The sequence below is a fragment of the Barbus barbus genome (assembly GCF_936440315.1).
Source record: "Barbus barbus genome assembly, chromosome: 5".
NCBI classification, from domain to species: domain Eukaryota; kingdom Metazoa; phylum Chordata; class Actinopteri; order Cypriniformes; family Cyprinidae; genus Barbus; species Barbus barbus.
This window is the reverse complement of record NC_136733.1, coordinates 7,207,213-7,229,572: the sequence shown is the minus strand read 5'-3', so window position 1 is coordinate 7,229,572 and position 22,360 is coordinate 7,207,213. Positions and strand designations below refer to the sequence as shown.

General features: G+C 39.4%; 1 protein-coding gene across 1 annotated transcript in view; it reads right to left on the bottom strand.

The window, feature by feature from the left end:
* Window positions 1-22,360, bottom strand: part of LOC306869424 (astrotactin-2-like) — a gene marked incomplete at both ends in the record, with an annotated part of 458,741 nt that overhangs the window by 217,492 nt on the left and 218,889 nt on the right. Inside the window, 3 exons of the mRNA XM_079416194.1 lie at window positions 1,772-1,846; window positions 2,608-2,692; window positions 19,819-19,986. Coding sequence (XP_079272320.1) covers window positions 1,772-1,846; window positions 2,608-2,692; window positions 19,819-19,986 — 328 coding nt within the window. The remainder of the gene's footprint in view (window positions 1-1,771; window positions 1,847-2,607; window positions 2,693-19,818; window positions 19,987-22,360) is intronic.

Sequence of the window (22,360 nt, the reverse complement as noted above, 5' to 3'; positions counted from 1 at the left end):
ATCTATATTCTGGGAATTAAATTTGTATGATAACATGCACTTTTATCATATATCAATCTGACACAAGGCCCCACCGCACTAAAGCTCAGCGATAACCCTGGCCTTGCTTCAGCCCATCAATTGACACTTCAGAGGGCTTCGATTGCTTTCCTCAGTCCACTATCAGTCAACTGCTGCCAGCTGAACTAAATGACTTGAGTTGTCAGGTGGTTAAGAGTGATGACAGCTTGGGTGAGTAAGGAGAGGGTAAATGGGATGATATAAATTTCATTTATTTTCTCCTTCGGGTAAAATCCAAAGTAAAAAAAAAAAAAAAAAACAGCTTCATGCTTATAGTCTGAAAATTAGGAAAATAATGGAATGTATCTTCACATTTAATTAACGACAGACAGAATTGAATAGGGATAATCAAAGTGAGAAATAGTCATTACATCAGGTAATTGTCCTGCATAAAATACACATTTGTTTTAGTTGAAATGACTGAAACTATATGGGTGGACTGCATGACAACGTCCTATATCATGGTGTGAGTAATTTTGTATCACAGTAACATTTATATGCAGAAACATCAAGTAAATAATGGTTTATATAGCAAATAAATATGATAATGACTATTTTGGATAATTGTAATTGCTCAGCATCCATAAGCAACTAAATTTAGCATTAATACACAAGTTCTTTCTCGTCTTTAAATATTATGTCTCACTTTTATATTTTTATGGAAACATGTAACTGTCTATGTCTCATACATACATTTCACAACACCATCCAGCCAAAGGAACACTAGAGGCACTAAAGAGTAAATAGAACACCAACGATGTTTGCTTCTGTTAATGCATTTTTATGTTTGCATCACATAACCGGCTTCACATGTATTGATTTCCTGCATAGTAAACTTGCTCAGAAGCGCACCCGGTACAACATTGCACTTGTGATGTGAAGTCCTTGCGTCTGATAAAAGAGATCAATGACTTATAGAAGCAAACTAAAATAGCATGGCTTCTTCAACAAATTAATTGCTATGCATAAACCAACGTCAAATATGATTGTTAACCAAATATGATTGTTTCAAAGAAAATTGAACATGTTATTTAGCCCTGTGAAACTGCTAAATAAGTAGCTCTTTTAACAAAAATGTACTTGCCTATGTAAATGTACTTGCTTATATAGTGCCTCTTCTGGATGTGTAATCTGAAAAGTGCAGTGAAATGTACCAGCATTTGAGGTTTTTGAGAAATGTAGTCACATATTTCCAATGAGCTTGGTTATAAAAATCAACATGCAACATTCAGACTGCAGTCAGGCCTGCTGCAATACATGTGATGAGTTACAGCAGATATTTTAAGGGCAGAAGCTTTTCAGACTGTCACGCCTGCAGGACTGAAACATCGAGAAATCCAAAGTGGCATGTTGCGGTTTGTGACCTGTCCTCGTTCCCTTTCTATCTCCACTATATTCTTGAGAACATGAAAAATAAATATATAGACACACTAAACACTCACAGTGGCCCTAGACCCTGCTTTAAAATAGAACGAGGCCCAGGGCTCCGGTAGATCTCCCTCCTCTTTCAGGTGGAACATGCCTAGGGCAACTCCTACCAGGAAAACCACAGTGCTGCCCCGCAGGCAATCTGTGAAGTACTGTGTTCAGTATGAGGGCAGCTGACAGCAGGCGGGGATGCACTGCCTTGACAGGGACACCCCAGGGACTGTTGTGTTTAGCATGGGACCTTATTTTAGAGGACAGACAGGTGGGGAGATCTGGTTCTTACCTGAAAATCTTCTCTGGAGCCTGTTCGCCTGTGACAAGGTCGTAACCTCTTTCCAAGTTTGAGTAAGGCCACGGACTGTGGGACAAACACAAAAAGAGGCTTTGTGAGTATAAATGCTAAGGGTTTTAGCTGAAAAATTAATATAGTAACAGTAAGTATGTTGTGATGCTAGGATGTTGCAGTGTTTCTAGGGTGTTGCTAGGTCGTTACTAAAGAGAACTGGGAGGTCCTTAGGCGCAGCACTGACTGACTGTTGCTATCTAGTTGCCAGTGCTGGGTAGATTGCTTACAAATTGTAATCTGTTACTGATTCCAACTTACATTACATAAATTTCAGTTTGTAACATAGACATTACATTACACATTTTAGGTAATATTATCAGACTACTCTTTCATTACTTTTAGATTACATTTACATTTACATTTAGTCATTTGGCAGACGCTTTTATCCAAAGCGACTTACAATTGGTCGCTTTGGTTAAAAGATTACTTTTAAGATTAGATTTTTAAAATTTCCTGGAGGCATGGCAGCTGTTGTTATGTCAAGTGTAACACTGTCCCAGGTTTTTTTAAGTCTCAGACTGGAGTCGATGTCTGGCCCGAAAGATCTGCTGTCATTTTTTTGGACCAGCTGTTTGCTTGAGTGAGTTCATTAACATGCGCCATAAGAGTCAGGAAGAGTAGTTACTACACTTGGCATGAGGTGAGGTGATGAATCGTATCTCTCTCTCTCTCTGTGTTGCGGTCTCTCTCTTCCCCCAGCTCATCTCCCTCCTGTCCTGGCTTTTAGTTTGGCCTATTTGTGAGGCATTGACATAGTGGTTTGCAGCACTCACCCTTCATTGCGGCCCCAATCAGTGCGGACGCAGAGATGTTTATGCTCGGGGTCAGGGGCATAACCTTCCAGACAGCTGCATTCCCCTGCAGAGAGCACAACACAGTGACAGATTATGTTCATTTATCCCTTTGGCAAATCAACTGCATAGCCATGTGGCACCCACTGCTATCGCACACACATGGATTTGCTCCAGACAAAAGGTTTTCAAAGTACAGTTCGTCCTATATGCAGTCAAGTAAAGTGGGAAGAGTGACATGTGAGAGCGGGTTCTGTCTCCGATACCTTCATGGTTCTTATCTTGAAAGGTATCACAGAGCTACTCAGCTCTCAGAAGGTGATGCTAGGAGCCGAGGATACGAGAATGATACACCTCCTCAGGGACAAAGGGATTGTTGGGTGAATCTCACAGAAATATGTCCATGTCATATTTCAAATCAACATCAAAAGTCTATTTTTGGGACTATGAATACTGTAAATATATCATTATATAGGTAAAATAATGTTTGTGTCAAGCACTGACACAGTGTGAAAGTCACTGAGGCATAAACAACACTGTAATACTTTCAGAAATATTTATATATTTAAATATAAATTAATTTAAAATGTCATTAAATGAAAAAAAAATAAATAAAAAGAATAAAAATACAGTGTCATGTTAAAATGACATGAGTGTATCGAAGCTTGTTTGTGCCACAAAATAATGCAATACAAAGGCAACTGCAAACTACATATCTTGCAATCAAAACTTTTTTTACCCCTCAGGATTTCGAGTTTATATCCTGCAATTATGAGGTAACATCTTTTTATGTTATTTTGCACCAGTTTATAGAATTATGAGGGAAAAAGCCTGAATTGTGAGAAGTAAACTAAAAATTGCAAGGTTTAATTCACAGTTGTGAGATGTACAATTAAAGTGAAAATGTTGCAATTAACTTTTAATAATGCATTTACTGTATGCATATATTTTGTTTCAGTGGAAACAAGCTTCCATATGAGACTATAAATGATTAAAGAATTGTAGGATCGCTTCTTCTTAAAAAAAATATATATATTGTGTAGAAACAGTGTACATTTCTATGCAACATGAGGTCTATAAGCACATGACTTAAAAATAGGTTTGCAAATTAATTTCAACAAGGAAATAATCAGCAAGCCTTAGTTTAACTTTAATATTACCAGAAGAAACTTTAATATTTGTTTGAGGTCTGGTTTATTTCTGTCACCAAAAGCGGCCAATGTAACAAATCATGCAGTAAAATTCCCCATTCTGCTGTATTCATGCATATGGATATCAGGATATTTTCTGAAGTTTCCTAGAGTTTACAAGCTCATAATTCATAAAACAAACCAAACAAAGATATAAAAGTGGCATAGGAAAATTAAGACATACTCTAACTAACATACTCTTCAAATTAAAATAATGCCCAAATCTGAAATGCAAGATAAATCAGATAAGATACAATAGTACTTCACTTGAATGTAAAGGCTAATTTCAAAACCAGCTCTGGCTGGAGGGTAAACGAAACAATGAGAAAAGTAATTTTACAAACCGCACAGGCAGACATTCATATTTCATGAGATGAAGAAATATTAGAAATAATATGCACCCATCTGTACTCCCACTATGATAATGATATTCATCCCATTTAAAGGCTCTCTTTTTACGGCTTATTCTTATGAAAACAAGCACATTTAGGCACATCTATTGCACTGGAACAAACAGAGAAAGTGAAATAGAAGATGGACAGGGCAGTGGTTGCTGACCACAACTAACATACAGTAATGACCGATAGAAGTAATCTAATGCAATTTATTACACAGCTGTAAGGAATACCTAAATCAATCGTGGCATTCGGTCAAAAATTTCTAAATAATGACTACTGTCCATAGAAATACTCTAGAACTAATATATATATATATATATATATATATATATATATATATACATATTTTTTAAGGGTAGAAATAAATCATTAAAATTTTAAACTGGGGAGTTAGTTTTGAGTTCTGAAATGCTCGGTTGTTTTTATTGCAGAGTAATATAATATGTGTAAATATCAAAATTATTTTAAATCTCCATTTCGTGACCTCTTTAAATGATGATGAAAAATATTCAACCAGGATAATTCTGATCATCAATGCTTTTTTTTTCCGTTTTAATATGTGAACTCTGGTGATTAATAAATGCTTTCATTAGAAAGTTTCTCATGAAAGGCCACATGTGCAATTTTCTGATTTCAAGGTTCAACGCGTGGGCACGGAGAAAGAGATATTGTTGTTCAGATGAATATTTCCCCGTGTTACACAATTCTGAGGGAAGCAATTCCGCCTATGGACCTTGAGAAGATTTATCATGTTACACTCCCACAGAGACATATCGACAAGATTAGTGAGAGAGAGAAAATAGGGCTGATAAACACCGAACACTATGAAATGACAGAGCCATTTTGTCCTTTATTAGTTGTGTAGGAGAGGAACAGAGAGAGAGAGTGCAAATTAGGAATATTTATAACAGATGAATACAAGAGAGGCTTGGCTAGCTTTTATTAAGTCATGAGGAAAACATATATTTCTGAAGCAGCCCGTGAGAGAGGAGAGCAGGGCAGAGAATCGGAGCTGATAACCTTGTGGTTTAATCAAAAGCTGGTTGTGGGCCGAGATTGTGCTGGCATCGGGCCCGGCCGGTTGAATGCTCTCTCACAGACTCAGTGTGTGTGGAAAGACATGAGGCTTCAATCAGCCAATTCTCCATATCGCTCAACACGGAGAGAAGCGTTTGATAATACTCAGCCTGGCTGCGGTCACGGCAGGACCTGAGAGGTACGCAGCGCTTCGAGACACCCCTTGTTTATTTCAAATTCAGTGAGGAATTACTCATCCACATAGCAATCAAACATGTATGCTGTGATGCTTAATAAGCACTGAAATTATCACCCCTAGACTATGGAGGTTTAGGACAACTGGGGCCTCGTTTTTCACTCATAGCTATTGGAAATTTGTCTATGATATGTCAATTTCAAAATGAACATTCATTAGCTGCTTCGGTCCCACTTTATATTAATTGGACTTAACTACTATGTACTTACATTTAAATTAATAATTTGGTACAATATAATTATTGTGTACATACATGTTTGTACTTATATCTTTAAAATACCTTCATGTAGTTACATCTGTAATTGATTTCTGTAATTACATTTATAATATCCCATCCCTTACACCTTAACCCACCCTTAAACCTACCCATACCAACAATCCTGTCCCTAACCTTACCCGTATCCCACCTCAATAGCAGCAAAAGTGTTTCGCAATACAATATGAACATAGTAAGTACATTGTACTTATTTTTTTATGTAAGTACATAGTAGTCAAGGCCACCTAATATAAAGTGGGACTGCAGCTTCAAACTTGTGGAGGTATGAATGGTCCTGGGTTCAGATCCCGGACGAGCCCCCAATTGTTACGATCATAACAATTGGGGGCATGTCTGGGAAAACAGTTGTGATGCTTATTTTTTTATCATTATTATAATTTTTTTATTTTTTATTTTTATGGAAACCATGGCAATTTTCAACATTTTGTAATGAATAGAAAGTTCAAAAGGACAACATTTATTTGAAACATAAATCTTTTGGGACATTAAAAAAGATCTACTCTTCACATCATTCATACATGTATCAGCTGTTCTTGTTTATTTGTCCTGCAATGTTATTCTCTACTGCTCCATTTTATGCTGTGTGTTTTTCTCCATTGTTTACTATATTGTGGCATAAATTTGATTGTCCAACAGTCTGTGTCTTATCTACCGCCCAAACATTTGACTTCCATTTGCTAGCATTCTGCAGGATCACAGCAGCAGGAAATTAATTTAGATCCGGCTTCCTGTTTATGACAGCTTATCAGCGCTCACTGCTTTCTTTCACTCTGGCCCTGGTATGCCTGACAACCTGGAACTGTCTCGTACCGATCTGCAGCAATAAACAAAGATAGCTTGTATGTGAGAGACATCAAAGCTGTGTTTACTGTGTCGCATATAAGATAAGACCGTTAAAACAGGACCATGTGCACTAAGTGTCAAATTAAAACAAAATATCAGATATATCTGCTACAGATCACGAGGAGAGATCAAGATTTTTACTGTGATTAATTAACAGCCAATAACCTTGTATAACATTTTATATGACAGATGATATGTAATGTGAAAGTGTACATTAATCTTCAACCACAAATAAAAGAGAGACTAGATTTATAAATAGAAAAATAATAAATAATCATATCTCCAAACAAATGCTCTCTAGAGTGATTGTTATTATGCAATTTATGCTGAATTTTCAGCATCATTACTCCTGTCTTCAGTGTCACATGATCCTTCAGAAATCATTCTAATATGCTGATTTGCTGCTCAAGAAACATTTATTATAATTTATTATGTTACGTTTTTTTTCAATTGCTTAAACACATTTCTTGAAACTATGCCTTATTCTCAAAACAGTAAACACGAATCCATAACTTCTAACTCAATTCCCCAAACTTCCTATCAGGTCAAAATTAAGCTATCCACTCAAAACAACTCAATATTGTTGAAAAACCAAATTTTGCTCTCAGACATGACACACAAACAGTCAAAAACAGACACGCTACAACACAGTTTTACACAGTGATGAGATCAATTCAAAACAATACTACAAAAACCGGTAATAAGTGTTGCTTGTGGTACTCCCCAAGTGTTTTATTCCTCAATTTAATGTACTGTAGAGTACAGTACAATACAGCAAACAACAAAAATAATTATTCTGCCCCAGTATCCCGTCTTTGGTCTGGGACAGGGCAAAGAACCTCTTCAACATCACAGGCTATATTGGCCCTGGCCAGGCAGCGGGGGAAAATCCTCTCGCATGCCTGATGTCCTTGTGTCATTGTTCACAAACAAGATAGGCGAAATGCTTAGTCATGTTGTCAATATAACAGTGCACTCTGTTAGTATTACTTGATGTAAACTAGGGCAAAAGTTTGGTTGACAGTTACTGTACTGAAATACAGAAGGCTGCACTTCTTATGTATGTCATATATCCTTTCAAAAGTACAAATATACACATTACTGTATGTGGGATATTGATTGAAAAAGACTGGACATGATTCACAATTACACTTTTACTAGTGGTCTGACCAAAAAAACAAAAACAAAAACATTACACATTACAACGTCATTGTGAATAGAATAGAAAAATAAATATGTGCACAAAGGCGAAAATAAAAATGAGAATGTCTACTATCAGAATTTGTAAGTCTTGTGTTGTCCTCTTTCTATATATGCTTTCCAATTGAAGGTTCATGAGATGTACCTTTGAGCTATTTCAGAGAACTGGTTTGCCATTGGTTGATCTATATTCTCTTCATTAGTGAAAGTCAAGATTCACTTGAACAATTCATGGCAAATTTATAAAAAGTCTAATAATCGAGAAATGCACCAAAGCCTCTGAGAAACATTGTAAGCTGACTTTGGCCCTTTATCCATCGAAGGTTCTGATTTGTGTGTGATAAATTTAGACTCCTATGTTTCCACTTGGGTAATTGTGTGCTAATTGAGCTCAAACTGTGCAGACTTGAGTGAACAATATTGAATGCTAGTGCTTTCTAAATGACCACATGGTGTAAGCACTGAGAAATGTAGGGATTTGTGTGTAGAGTTTTGCAGCAACAGTTCACCAAATCTGACTCGTGTGTCAAAGCAGGGGAATAGCGTTTATAATTCAGCAAAATGGGTGTGCTTTTTGAAAAATTGTGTTATGGTTTTGAAATTTTAGTTCAAAAGCCTGGTTATAGTGTTTTAGCAATCGAGAAAAAACTGTAAAAGGAGTTGTGATAATTCATGTTTTTGTGGAAAATGTGATACTAATTTTTTTCCTTCAGGATTCCCTATAGAATATAAAGACTTTCATTAGCTTTTTATAATATAATGCAGACACATTATATTACATTTATATATTTGTAATTGAGACATAAGTGTCTTGCTGGTGGTGCTTGGCCTGAAATGATTGAAAGCACAGGTTTAATGTCTTAAATGCATGCTATGAGTCTTTTTAAGGACCCTCCAGATTCTTAGTGCTCACACTGTATGAATAGAAAGATCAAATATTCCATTTCAATACTGATGTCATAACATGAATACCACACATTTCATCTTTAATAAGTATATACTGCACACATCAGTGCATGCTGTAAACAAGTTAAATACACTCAGATAATCCGAGTAAATTCATTGCCTCAAATCAGTTATATGCTCTCTCACAATGTTAATAGGAGGTTTCCATTGTGGCGATGTTTAAGGATTGTGGTTAGATCGACAACATGGTTATTACACAAAAATGCTCTGCAAGTTGTTTCAACTAATAAAGCATGACTGGAAACAAGGTGTGTGAAAATACTCTTGCAAATTAAAAGCTGTTTTGAAACAGACACGGTATACCAGTATAACAAAAAAACAACAAATAATAACAATATATAAAAATAGTACACTTTTTCTGCTATTGAGGTGGGATACAGATAAGGTTAGGTTTGGTGGTATGGGTAGGTTTAAGTGTGGTTTAAGGTGTAAGGGATGGGTCAACAGTGTAACTTTAAATGTAATTACAGAAATTAATTACAGATGTAACTACATATAGGTATTTTTAAAAAATATAAGTACAATGTAAGAACATGTATGTACACAATAAGTGCATTGTATCAAATGATTGATTTAAATGTAAGTACATAGTAGTTAAGGCCACCTAATATAAAGTAGGACTGATCATATATTATATGATCAGTATTATATTTTTTTATATATAAAAAAAAAAAAAAAAAAAAATATATATATATATATATATATATATATATATATATACATATTTTTTTATATAGTTATGCTCTGAGAGAAGATTGATCGCAGTATGACTTATAGTGACTTGATCATAATGCATTATATTGATTATATTTTTTTCTGAAGTCTTCTGACAAAAGAACAAAAAGATAGAGTCTGCATTGATCTCACAGGAACAGTAATCAGAACACAGTGCAAAACAGCATGTAAATGTAAGAAATTGCTATTTAATTTTGTACAGTGTGTTTTTTTTGGGGTTTTTTTTTGTGTATTTATCACTTAGACTTCTACTTTTTCTTCTTCCTCTTCTGTCTGTTCTTGTAGTGCGGTGTATCCGCTGTCTTCATGCACACAAAGTTAGAGTGAAATGCAAAAAAGAATCCCATTGTACAGTGAATTAACATTTTGCAATAAAATACTCTGCTAACTATACATGGTACATTTAGAAACTACACCAGAAGTTGAAGCAATGAACCAGTGATGGTTCCATCTGTCAACTCACCTCTCCTGTCTCTTTATTCTGCTCCTGTTCTGATTAGACATGATTTCTGCAAGCGTGGAGTCTAGTGTAAATGGCTGAGTGAGCAGATGAAATAGATATTCTAAGAGGACTCAACTAGTACAAGATGAAGAGAGTAACGCATCTGCTCTTGACCGAGCATTCAGCTGATGCTAAGCTCAAAATCGCTCTCTTTACGGATCCAAAGAGATTAGAACTCTCTTTCATTAACATAACAATATCTCTAGAGCTCCAGTGCCATCCTCAACACTTAAATATGGGGGGGGGGGCATCTGGCACCAGGCAAATCACTGATTCCACACTATCACTCCACAAATGCTGAATAGACTTTTGATTGCTCTCCAAACCACAGACTCTAGCGGCCTTTATGAGGAGTCCCTTCCACCTCTTCGTTGAGAAAATTTCATTTAAGTCTTATAAATACTCTGCATGATCCAATAAGTGAAACAGATTGCCATGTGTTCATTGATTTACATGAAATGTTAAATAAATATGTATATAAATATGTATTCGACTTGGCTATGCATTTTAGTTCGCCAGGCGACCTACCAATTCAGCGGCGTTCTCGAGACTTCGGTGGCAGTCCGAGACGTACCTGTCTTGCGCGAGGAGATTACTGTCCTCCTGGCAAAGGATGCAATCGAGCCGGTCCCTCCAGCCGAGATGAGGCAGGGGTTTTTACAGCTCCTACTACATCGTACCCAAGAAAGGCAGTGTCCTTCGCCCAATCCTGGATCTGCGAGTCCCTTCACAAGCTCCCTTTCAAGATGCTGAAGCAGAAGTGCATTATCAGATGCATCCAACCCCAGGATTTGTTTGCAGCAATTGACCTGAAGAATGCTTACGTTCATGTTTCGATTCTCCCTCGAAGAGCCATTCCTACTGTTTGCATTCGACGGTCGGGCATGGGCAGTACAGGGTTCTCCCCTTTGGGATTTCCCTGTCCCCCTGTGTCTTTACGAAAGTTGTGGAGGGTTGCTTTGCCTCGTTACGGGAAATGGGCATCAGGATCCTTGACTATCTCGAAGACTGGCACATTATGGCCCAGTCAGGAGAGCAGTTGTGCGATCACAGGGACCTGGTGCTCCGGCACCCCTGCCAGTTGGGGCTTCAGGTCAACTGGGAAAAGAGCAAATTCTTCCCTGTGCAGAAGATAATAAAGGACTCTTCCCACCCTGGCAACCACCTCTTCACTCTGTTGCCCTCTGGAAGATGCTATAGATCCCTCAAGACATGCACCTACAGACTGCAGAACATTTTTTATCCACATGCCATCTTAACACACGGCATATCACTCAATCACAAACTTCAAGGTTGTGGAATATTAAGAACTATACACTTACTACTCATACAGCTACTGATGTAGCTGTGCAATACACTGTTCTCATATTTATATATTTAATCCTTAATCTCTTGTATTTATTAATATTTCATCCACTTCTGTACACTCTATATTTGCAATATACCTATTTTGCACATTTGGTATATATAAATATATAACTGTTTACATTTATAACTGTATATATAACTGTTTACATTTGCACTGTCTACTGTACACCTGTTTACATTTGTTTACTTTTCTGTATCATTGTTTACAATTCGTTAAATGTACACTTTGTATGTGTGTACTTTCAATGAGAGTAAACAAAATTGTTGTACAGCTGTACAATGACAATAAAAAGCTATTCTAAAGTTATTCTATTCTATTCTATCACTTTTCTTGGTGTGGAGTTGGACTCGGTGAGTATGACTGCATGTCTCAGGAACGAGAGCGCCCAATTAGTGCTGTACTGCCTTCATATGAGACCACTTAAGCACTGGTTACACTCCCTAGTCCCAAGATGGGCATGGTGCCATGGTACATATCGTGTGGCCATCACACCAATGTGTCACCACTCTTTCAGCCCCTGGTAGGACCTTGCTTTTCTATGGGCCGCGGTGCCCCTAGAGCTGATGGCAGTGAATCTGGCTTTGCTGCAGTTCCGTCCACTTCTGTGAGCTATGGATATATGTGGACCACACCTGGAGCTTCAGAAGCTCTGAGCAGCTCTTTGTCTACTACGGAGGTCAGCAAAAAGGGAGGGCTGTCTCCAAGCAGAGGTTGGCCCACTGGATAGTGGATGCCATCGCCTTGGCGTACCTATCCCAAGGCGGGCCACACCCCCTGGGGGTGAGGGCTTACTCCACACATAGTGTTGCCTTCTCCTATGTGTTCTCTCCTTCTCTCTGGCAGACATTTGTACAGCTGCAGGTTGTGCGACACCGAACACCTTCGCAAGATTTTACAGTCTCCGCGTTGAGCCAGTTTCTTCCTGTATGTTGGGTAACAGGTAATTGGCAGGAAGAGCTGGCAGGTGTCATGCTTGCTGCGCCATTCCCCCTCACCCGGGGAATACGAGCACCTTTTTTCTCCACCAGGAAGTTCCAGGATGGTGAACCCTGTTGGAGTTCCTCCGGCAGCCCCGGCAGTCAAATTGGGTGGAGCAGTCTGACGCCAGCCCCAGTATTGGTGTTAGCTTGCCCGGGTCTCTGGTCTGCCCCAGTACTGGGCTAGGTGTCCATATGGCTTGATTCCCTTTGGGCGATCGCATATGTGTATTGTCTTCCCTTTGACAAACCATTCTGTCAGGCTCTGCTATCAGTCGTTCCACCCTACTCTCAGGTAGGACCTGCCTCAGAGACCCATTCCATATGTAGTACTGCCCCAGGCTGGGTCAGTCCATATCAGTGTCTCCACATGATACCTCCCTATGGGTAGGATGTGGCCTAGGCAGTGCCCATCTCTGGAAGGCGCTGCTCTGCAAGTGACCCGGCGTGTATGTTGCTACTTTTTATCTAAGTTTTTTACTAGTTTATCAGTTTTAATTAAGTTTTTAACAAGTTGTCTTTAGTGTCAGTAAGTGTGATTGTTTTATCAGTTCTGTCTTTTGTGACTGTGGGAGCGACACAGAACTTTTGGGCGACATGACGCTGTGTTTGTGGATTACTTTCACCATGTGCTTCCTAACAGCTGGAATGGGTGCCACGAACTCTCTACGCATCACTTACACCAGGGATATGCTTCTGTCACTCTGTCATGCAGATCTTTCTTCCACCATAGACTTGCCTGAAGCTTTAAAGTCAGCACTGCAGGACTGCTTCCAGGACACAGACTGGAACATGTTTAAAGAGGCAGCCACCTACAACAACCACACAGACCTGCATGAGTACACTGAAACTATGACTGCTTACATCAAAAAGTGCACTGATGATGTGACAGTCACCAAGACCATCACCACACGTGCAAACCAGAAGCCATGGATGACAGCAGAGGTTCGTGGACTGCTAAAGACCAGAGATGAAGCATTCAGATCAGGAGATAAAGCAGCCCTCAAAACAACAAGAGCCAGTCTGTCTTGTGGCATCAAAAATGCAAAACGGTCATACGCTCAAAAAATCAACAATCACTTCACAGACAGCAGAGACACACGGAGCCTGTGGCAAGCCATTCAGACCATCACTGACTACAAGCCCCCGCCACAGGCCTGTGATGAGGACACATCCCTCCCCGATGCACTCAACCACTTTTATTCACGGCTTGAAATGCAGAATGACACACCTGCACAAAAACTGCCAACACCTCCCAACGACCGGGCGCTCTGTCTGTCTCCAGTCAACGTAAGGAAGACCCTATCTAGGATTAACCCACGCAAGGCTGCGGGACCTGACAACATACCTGGCCGTGTTCTGAGAGACTGTGCTGCACAGCTGACAGATGTCCTAACAGATATCTTCAACACCTCGCTGAGCCAGGCAGTCATCCCCACGTGTTCCAAATCCACAACAATCATACCGGTACCAAAGAAATCACCTGTGTCTTGTCTAAATGACTACCGTCCCATAGCACTGAGTCCAATCATGATGAAGTGCTTTGAGAGGTTAGTCATGCACAACATCAAAACCAGTCTCCCCAACACACTCGACCTGCTCCAGTTTGCATACCGTCCAAACCGCTCTACGGACGATGCAATTTCCTCCACCCTCCACCTGGCTCTTACCCACCTAGAAAATAAAGATTATATGTTAGAAAGCTGTTCATTGACTTCAGCTTGGCATTCAACACAATAATCCCACAACAGCTCATAAATAAACTAAACCTGCTGGGCCTTAACAATTCCCTGTGTAATTGGATCCTGGACTTTCTAACCAGAAGACCTCACTCAGTCCGTGTTGGCCACAACACCTCGAGCACTACCACACTGAGCACAGGGGCTCCACAAGGCTGTGTGCTCAGCCCGCTGCTCTTCACACTGCTGACCCACGACTGCACTGCCAAGTTCAGCTCCAACCACATCATCAAGTTTGCTGATAACACAACAGTGGTAGGTCTCATCAGCAACAACGATGAAACGCACTACAGAGAGGAAGTGGCACAGCTGGCTGAATGGTGTGGCACTAACAATCTGTCCCTCAATGTGGAGAAGACAAAGGAGGTTGTGATGGACTTCAGAAGAAACTCCGTTGACCACCCCCCACTGACCATCGACAGCTCGACTGTGGAGAGAGTCAGCAGCACTAAATTCCTGGGGGTGCACATCACAGAGGATCTCACCTGGACCACCAACACCATGTCACTCTCCAAAAAGGCACAACAGCGCCTACACTTTCTCCACCGGCTGAAAAGAGCAAGTCTCCCTCCACCCATCCTCACCACATTCTACAGAGGCACCATTGAGAGTGTGCTGACCAGCTGCATCACTGTCTGGTACGGGAACTGCAGTGCTGCTGACCGCAAGACCCTCCAGCGGACAGTGAACACAGCTCCAAAGATAATTGGTGCCCCTCTCCCCTCCATCCTGGACATTTTCCTTACACGATGCTCCAGCAAAACCAACAGCATTGTGAAGGACTCCACCCATCCCTCCCACAGTCTCTTCCAGCTCCTACCATCAGGAAGACAGTACGGAGCATCAGAGCCCGCTACGCCAGACTGCTCAACAGCTTTTTCCCCCAGGCTGTGAGAGCCCTGAACTCAAACCACGCCGCCCCCCTCTGAAACCCCATGCAAACCCCTACCTGCTGAAGCATGGAACACCCACCACCCCAAGCACCCCCCCCCCCCCCCCCCCAACCTTACCACACCAAAGAAAAAACTGTATGGAACTTTTTTTTGTGCAATTGGAAGTGTGCTACACACAGGTGAGTGGGCCTGTACAAACCACCTGTAGTAACACACTTTCCTCTATGTGCACTAGACACTTTACACACACTGCTGTGTGTACACAATCCCACAAAAGACTCAGCAATATATGTATGTTTACTTGCTCAGGCAGTACAAATCATCCTGCTCTGTTCCCCAACCAGCTGCTTGACTCAAAATGTCTCTCTTTGCACATGTACAGTATTTGTGAAGCATTCGTATAGTTTGTATTTTATATCTTTTATGTTTTAGTTTGTATAGGGTAAATATTTATGTGAAGCATTCATATAGTTTGTATTTTTTATGCTTTATTCTTTTAGTTTGTATAGGGTAAATACTTATATATATATAGTATACTTTTAGTTAAATCTGTCAGTAGGTTAGTTGTGTATAGGTATATAGTGTTTTTTTACTTCATTGTTGTATGTCTGTATTTATTTAGCACCGTGGTCCTGCGAGGCACGACTACCTTACTAACTATTAATAAGCAGCAAATTAGTAATTTGTTGAGGGAAAAGTCATAGTTAATAGTGAATAAGTGTTCCCTACTCTAAAGTGTTACCTATTAGTTTGAGTTTAGTAAGGCAAAAAAAAAAAAAAAACAATATTAATAATAAAATAAAATGTAAATGGTTAATAGAGAGAATAAGCCCCCAAAATAAGGTGTGACCCAATAAATAATAATAAACTTTTGTCCTTTGTTTGTGACTTCTGCGTCTTTTGATATCATATTCCAATTTCACCTAGGTAATAGCATTATGCATCTTTTCCTTTCTGTCTTTCAAATTCTCTTTTCCTCACCTAACACATTACCCTCCACACACACCGTCGCTTAGTTATGCGGCAATTTTTTGAGATTGCCGTTCCTCTTGGTTTCCAGATTCACCTTCACATTTATAAATCTAATCTTCAGTGTTTATTGAGGTGGCTTCATGCATCACTATCAACTATGCATTAGTGATCTCATGTGACATTATGTGCTAAAAGCAGAAGGGATGTAATCCAATAGAGGTTCATACTCATATGCAGTACAGAAATATTTTCCTCTTCTTTAGGCCAGTTAAAAGAGAATAAGAGGTAGATAATGCATCTAAATGTCAGGTCACACAACACTGGCTTCCAGTTTGGAGCTTTCATGGAGGAGCTCTATTATTCACTGTGTTTAAAAATAAATGCAGACCTATATGATGAAGTGGAACTACATTCAAAGGCCAAACAAATGAAAGAAGTATCGCAGGTTAAACAACACAGATATCATCTGCTCCATGCTGCTTATTACCACAGAAAATTAATTTCAGTAATTGAGCAATTAATTTTCACCGTATATAAACAAATGCAAAACATGTTTACAGGAAATAAACACACACTGGAAGAGTGGTATGCATACACACTCAATACATGCTGTTTTCAAGTACAATTTTGTTAAAAATAACTCTGTCACTGTCACGATAGAACACAAGGGAAGCGAGAAGACGAGGTGTAACTCAAAATAACAGTCTTTAATTCAACAAATCTAAAACGGGGTAAACAAGGTAGGGCAGAGACACACAGGAACAAGACATCGATGTTAATACCGGACACTCGAGACAGGGAAACACAGGGCTTAAATACTAAACGTAAACGAGATAAGAAAACAAACACAGCTGGACACAAATTAATTCATAATGAAACAATAAGGACAGGAACATGAAGAAAACCAAATATGGGCATACACAAGTTAAAACTAGGTCAAGGGGAGCAGGAGACAGAAAACCACAACACAATACAGCACACAGGTCTGACAGTACTCCCCCCTTCCTAACATCCAACGGGGAGGGGGGTGAGCACTCTGGAGGCCCCTCAGGACAGACACGGGGGAGACCTCCAGGATGAATCAGGGGACTCTGGAGCCATGGCGGGGCAAGGAACGCAAGAGGCCATGGCAGGCGGTTTTTGTGGCCGTAGCCTCATCCTTCGCCCCAGCCTCTACAACCAGATCCTGTTAGCCCCCACCCCCCAAATAAATAAATAAATAAATAACTTGGGAAGAAATTGGGGCTAAACTCAGTAACAGGAGCACCCCGTGGGCAAAACTCAGGAACAGGAGCCCTCCGTGGGCTATCCACAGGAATAGGAGCCCAGTTCAGGGCTAGGCTCGGAATCTGAGGCCCTCTCAGGGCTATCCACAGAAACAGGAGCCCATTTCAGGGCTAGGCTTGGAATCTGAGGCCCTCTCTAGGCCGGACATGAGACCAACAGCCCCCCTTGGGCTGAACGTGGTGACAGAGGCCCTTTCAGGGGTGAACTCAGAAACCGCTTCCATCAAAGCAACACGAGAACCCCAACAGACAAGATTAATTAAAAATGTTCCTGTGGACAATACATCAGGGGACTTGACTTGACTCTGGTCAGGGGCTGGAGCCTGCGCTGGACTCTTGGTCAGGGCCTGGAGCCAGCACTGGACTCTTGGTCGGGACACTGGAGTGAACTTTGGAGCTGAAGTGAGCCGCAGTTGGCGGGCTTGATGTCGGAGCGGCCGGTGGGCTGAGGGAGCCACAGCCGGCGTGTTGGACAGTTGAACGGCCGGCAGACTTGACTTTGTTGCGGCTGGTGAGTTTGACTAATGAGCGGCCAGTGGACTTGCAGCACTTGCGGTGATCCCGCCGAACTCCCATGCTTACTTTCAGCGGGCTAGGGTGAAATGACGAGCGGCGACTTCCATGCCACGGAAAAAAAAAAAAACAGTTAAATGAAAAATCTCACAAAAACTGGAAAACAAAATGGGGAGAATGTGTGCCGTTTACTGTTTTGGTCCTGTATTATGTCACGAGAAAGCACAAGGGAAGCAAGGAGACGAGGAATAACTCAAAATAACAAGTCTATAATTCAACAAATCCAAAACGGGGTAAAGAAGGTAGGGCAGAGACACACAGGAACAATACATTGACATTAATACTGGACACTCGAGACAGAGAAACACAGGGCTTAAATACTAAACGTAAACGAGATAATAAAACAAACACAGCTGGACACAAATGAGCTCAAAATGAAACAATAGAGACATGAACAGGAAGAAAACCAAATATGGGCATACACGAGGTAAAACTAGTTCAAGGGGATCAGGAGACAGAAAACCACAACACAATACAAGACACAGGTCTGACAGTCACGGTGATTTCCCTTGTGCTTAATTGTATAAAAAAAGAGTACTGTATATGAAGAGTTCAGATGCAAAAGCCTCTAAGTTCCATCTGAAATTTTCTTCTAAAATTATCATTTTTATCAGGCTCCTATGTGGTTGGTTCAGTAATTTCACTTTCATGGCAATGAATGGGTTCATTGCCATTTAAGTGAAATAACTGAACATAAACACATGGATAAAAAAAGCTTATTTTAGAAGAAAATATTAAACGGCACTTAGAGGCTTTTGCATCTGAACTCTTCTCGCATATGTATATATACATAAATGAGTATATTATATTAAATATAAATTAAATATATTTTAATATTAATTTAAAATTAATTTACATTTAGTATAAATTTACACCATTATGAATTTAAAATTTTCAATCGGAAATTACGATTAAACCAGACAGCTGACACATAGCCAATGACTCCAACTAACCGTTTCTTTTGTTTTCCCCTCCACACTATGGAAGTCAATGGCCATTTTTTTATTTTTTTCAGTAGATTATCCTGTTTAAGAATAACTCTTTTAAAGTATGTTGTTTATTCATCCATCATTATATCACAATCAAATGTCTGTACTTTCACCCTGTGCGTCAGATTAAAGAGCACTATGTGTTTCTGGGTCCTGACCGTATTGCAAAAGAGCAGCTACAAAGACAGATTCTAGACAATAACTGTAAATGTAAAGCGTGATGCTCATAAGCCCCAGGTCTGAGACGTCACAACGGGCTTGTGTTATTCTCTTGATCCCCAGGCATCGGCACGCTTATCACACTGACGCCCTGCAAACCGACTCAACCTGACTGAGACCTTGAGCCACATATTACCACAGAAGGTCACGAGCAAATAAATGTGTTTCCTCGTAAGTGTGGCAATCAGGCCTCGATACTGTACAGGTTTATCCTCTATTGTGGGGACATTTGGTCATATAAAGGATAGTAAAACCTGACATTTTTGACATTGTTGTGACCAGCCAGTGGTCCCCAATGAGAGGGAAAAAATATGGTCATATAATTAAATGTTATATGTTATAATTATGCCCAGCAAGAACCAGACGTCTATGTAACATCAGGTTGACGTTGGACAAGACATCAGACAGACGTTGCATTTTGGTTGAAAATGAAAATCGGGTTGACATCAATATTTAGAATTTTGGTTACACAACCTAAAAACAACAAACTCTCAACATCAGCTGACGTTGGTATTGGACATCAATTTAACATTGACATAAGACGTTGAATTTACATTGAATTTTGGTCACCTGACATCGCAACCGAAATTTAACCAAATATCAACGTCTTATGACGTTGTGTGCCTGCTGGGCGTTTATCTGAAAATTTTAAAATGCAAAAAGTTTTCTGTGAGGGGTAGGTTTAGGTTAGTGGATATAAAAATATTGTTTGGTGTGTATAACAACAATTAAAGTCTATGGTAAGTCCCCACAAAGACACCTGTGCAAGTGTGTGTGTGCTCATTCACTCACCAGTGTCCTGGTCACAGAGCTGTTCGCAGGGGTCAGTCGTTCTCTGGCCACAGTAGTCTCTCACCCACTGGGTGGAGGTGTTGGTCTGGTAGTACAGGGTCAGTTTAGCTGGATTTAACCAGTTGGAGACATCCAGATAACTGCCCATGCTCACCACAAAACTGCTTCCTATATATATATATATATAAAAATAAATAAATAATAAAAATACAGGGAAAAAAGGACATGATTGAAAATACAGATTTATCTTATGACCTTCATGAAGAGCACACAACATTTCTGTAATGTTTTTTTTTTTCTTCTTCTTCTTTTCCTAAGATGTCATACACCAAAAAAAGTACTTTTTCACTCAGGAATTGCTAGTAATTTTTTACCAATAATTACAAAAAAAAAACTGCAGTTAACACTGAATTTGAATAAATAAATAAATAAATGAACGGACGGACAAACAAATTAACAAACAAATACATGTTTCTTTACAAATACATGTCAACTAACTCATTAATTTGTAACTACATGTCAGCTAACTCTTTCTATACTATTATGCCGCGCGCAGTTGGAACCAGCTTTCAGAAGAGATCAGATGTGCTAAAACATTAGCCACATTTAAATCCAGACTCAAAACTCATCTGTTTAGCAGAATTTTTTAATTCCTTGATTTTATGGTTGTGATTATTATTATTATTATTATTATGACTATTCCACTTCCTTTTATGTAAAGCACTTTGAATTACCACTGTGGTTAGGTTTAAGGAATATTGTAAGAAAACATGCACTTGCAAAGTTACTTATAGCCAGAAGAATGTCTGTTGGGGAGCATCGAAATAAAGTGTTAGATATCAAGCAGACGGTCTGTTATATGACTTCTAATGACTTGCAAATTTACTTATAGCTAATGTCTAAAGTGGACAATCAAAATAAAGTGTTAGCAATAAAACTAATACATAAGGCAATAAATTGACGGCCATTGTTAATCTAGGATTGACTGTGCAACATAAGGCCTTGTTTCCGCTAAAGTGTTTGTGTGAATGTGATGGTTGGTGACAGTTGTTCCGGCACTTCTCCACTGTGTTTGGATGGCTAAGTAAAAAGTAACATTATTGAGTGTTGCTTTTTACCCAAAATGATGAATGTACGGTGCTCAGAGGGAAACAAACGCTCACTGGATCTTCATGCTGATGCAGACATTTTATTTAAATATATGTGACACTCACATTGAAAGCAATTCTAATATACACTTTAGTGGAAACACATCTTAAGATCAGGAGGTCAGAATCTCTTGAAACATCTCCAGGCCTAAGATCAGTGTTCATGAGTCCATCGAACAAACACTGAACAAGGATGATGTGCATGGCAGGACATGCTCTTCAAAATGTGCCAAAACCCAGATCTCTCCCCAAAACAGAATTAAGCACTGTTTCTATATAAGTTATATAGAAACTCTTGGGTGTACATCATCTCTCAGGATGACGTTTACACCTGTCCTGTTCTGCTGATGTGTGAATTCAGCGCTTCTCAAAGATAAGGGCGACTTAAATTAAATTGCTTTGCTGCTTCATAATCCTCTCTGCCGTCTTAAACCCCGAGAGTGGAGGCAGAGCGGGACGTGTGGACGCCTGCCAGACTGACACCCACTCTGGGACGCCCAGGAGCGGTGCAGAAACACAGGGATTTAACACAGCGTGGCATCTATTGTGCCTCAACTTCACTACTCGGCAGTGTGATGAGATGCAGCCAGAATAAAGTTTCTGCTGGAGAAAGAGGAACAGTCTAGCTCAAAAGTCAAACAAAAAACACATAACTACTTTATATAATAAATCATATTGTTTTGTTGGCTACACAAAATAATGTGAATATCAAATTATTTTTAATGTATTTTATTATTATTATTATTATTACTTTTTTATTTAGCCATTAAATTTCCTCAAAATGATGTTCATTAACACATTTATCACTGATTTATTGATCATTCACTGATCATTTACTGGCACTGGTCATTATTCAAATGGCAACAGAGGAATGCAGTCAATTAACTTGTGTAACGGGTGACATATTAATTTCACTCAAAATTTATCTCCTTGTAATTATCAATTGTTTTATATTTATTTAATTTTTATATTCTCGAAGTTATTCTTTTGAATTTAATTTATTTTATTTGAGATATCATGTTTTCATAGTTACGTTTGTTTTAAGTGGCTGGTGTATTGAGATTATGGTATGAGGTTCCTTTAAGTGTTGTTTTCCGGTTCCGCCTGCTCTCCCTCAGTTCGCGGGAAGCGCGATTGAGGAGAGGTGGGTTGCTCTGAAGCTCCGTCTAAAAAGTATCATATGGGTTTGTTCATCGTAATAATACATGTAATCTTGTTCTAAAATGCACTTTACTCTTATTTAAGCATGTATACAATTTGTGTGAATAATATGAAGTATGTATTTTTGGAGAGAATTCATGGGTTCATAAGCATGAGTAGTATGCAAGCTTTGTGGTTAAAATAATCCCTTTCACTGATAGGTTGACGATACAAATGTGAAAGAAGGCCACAGA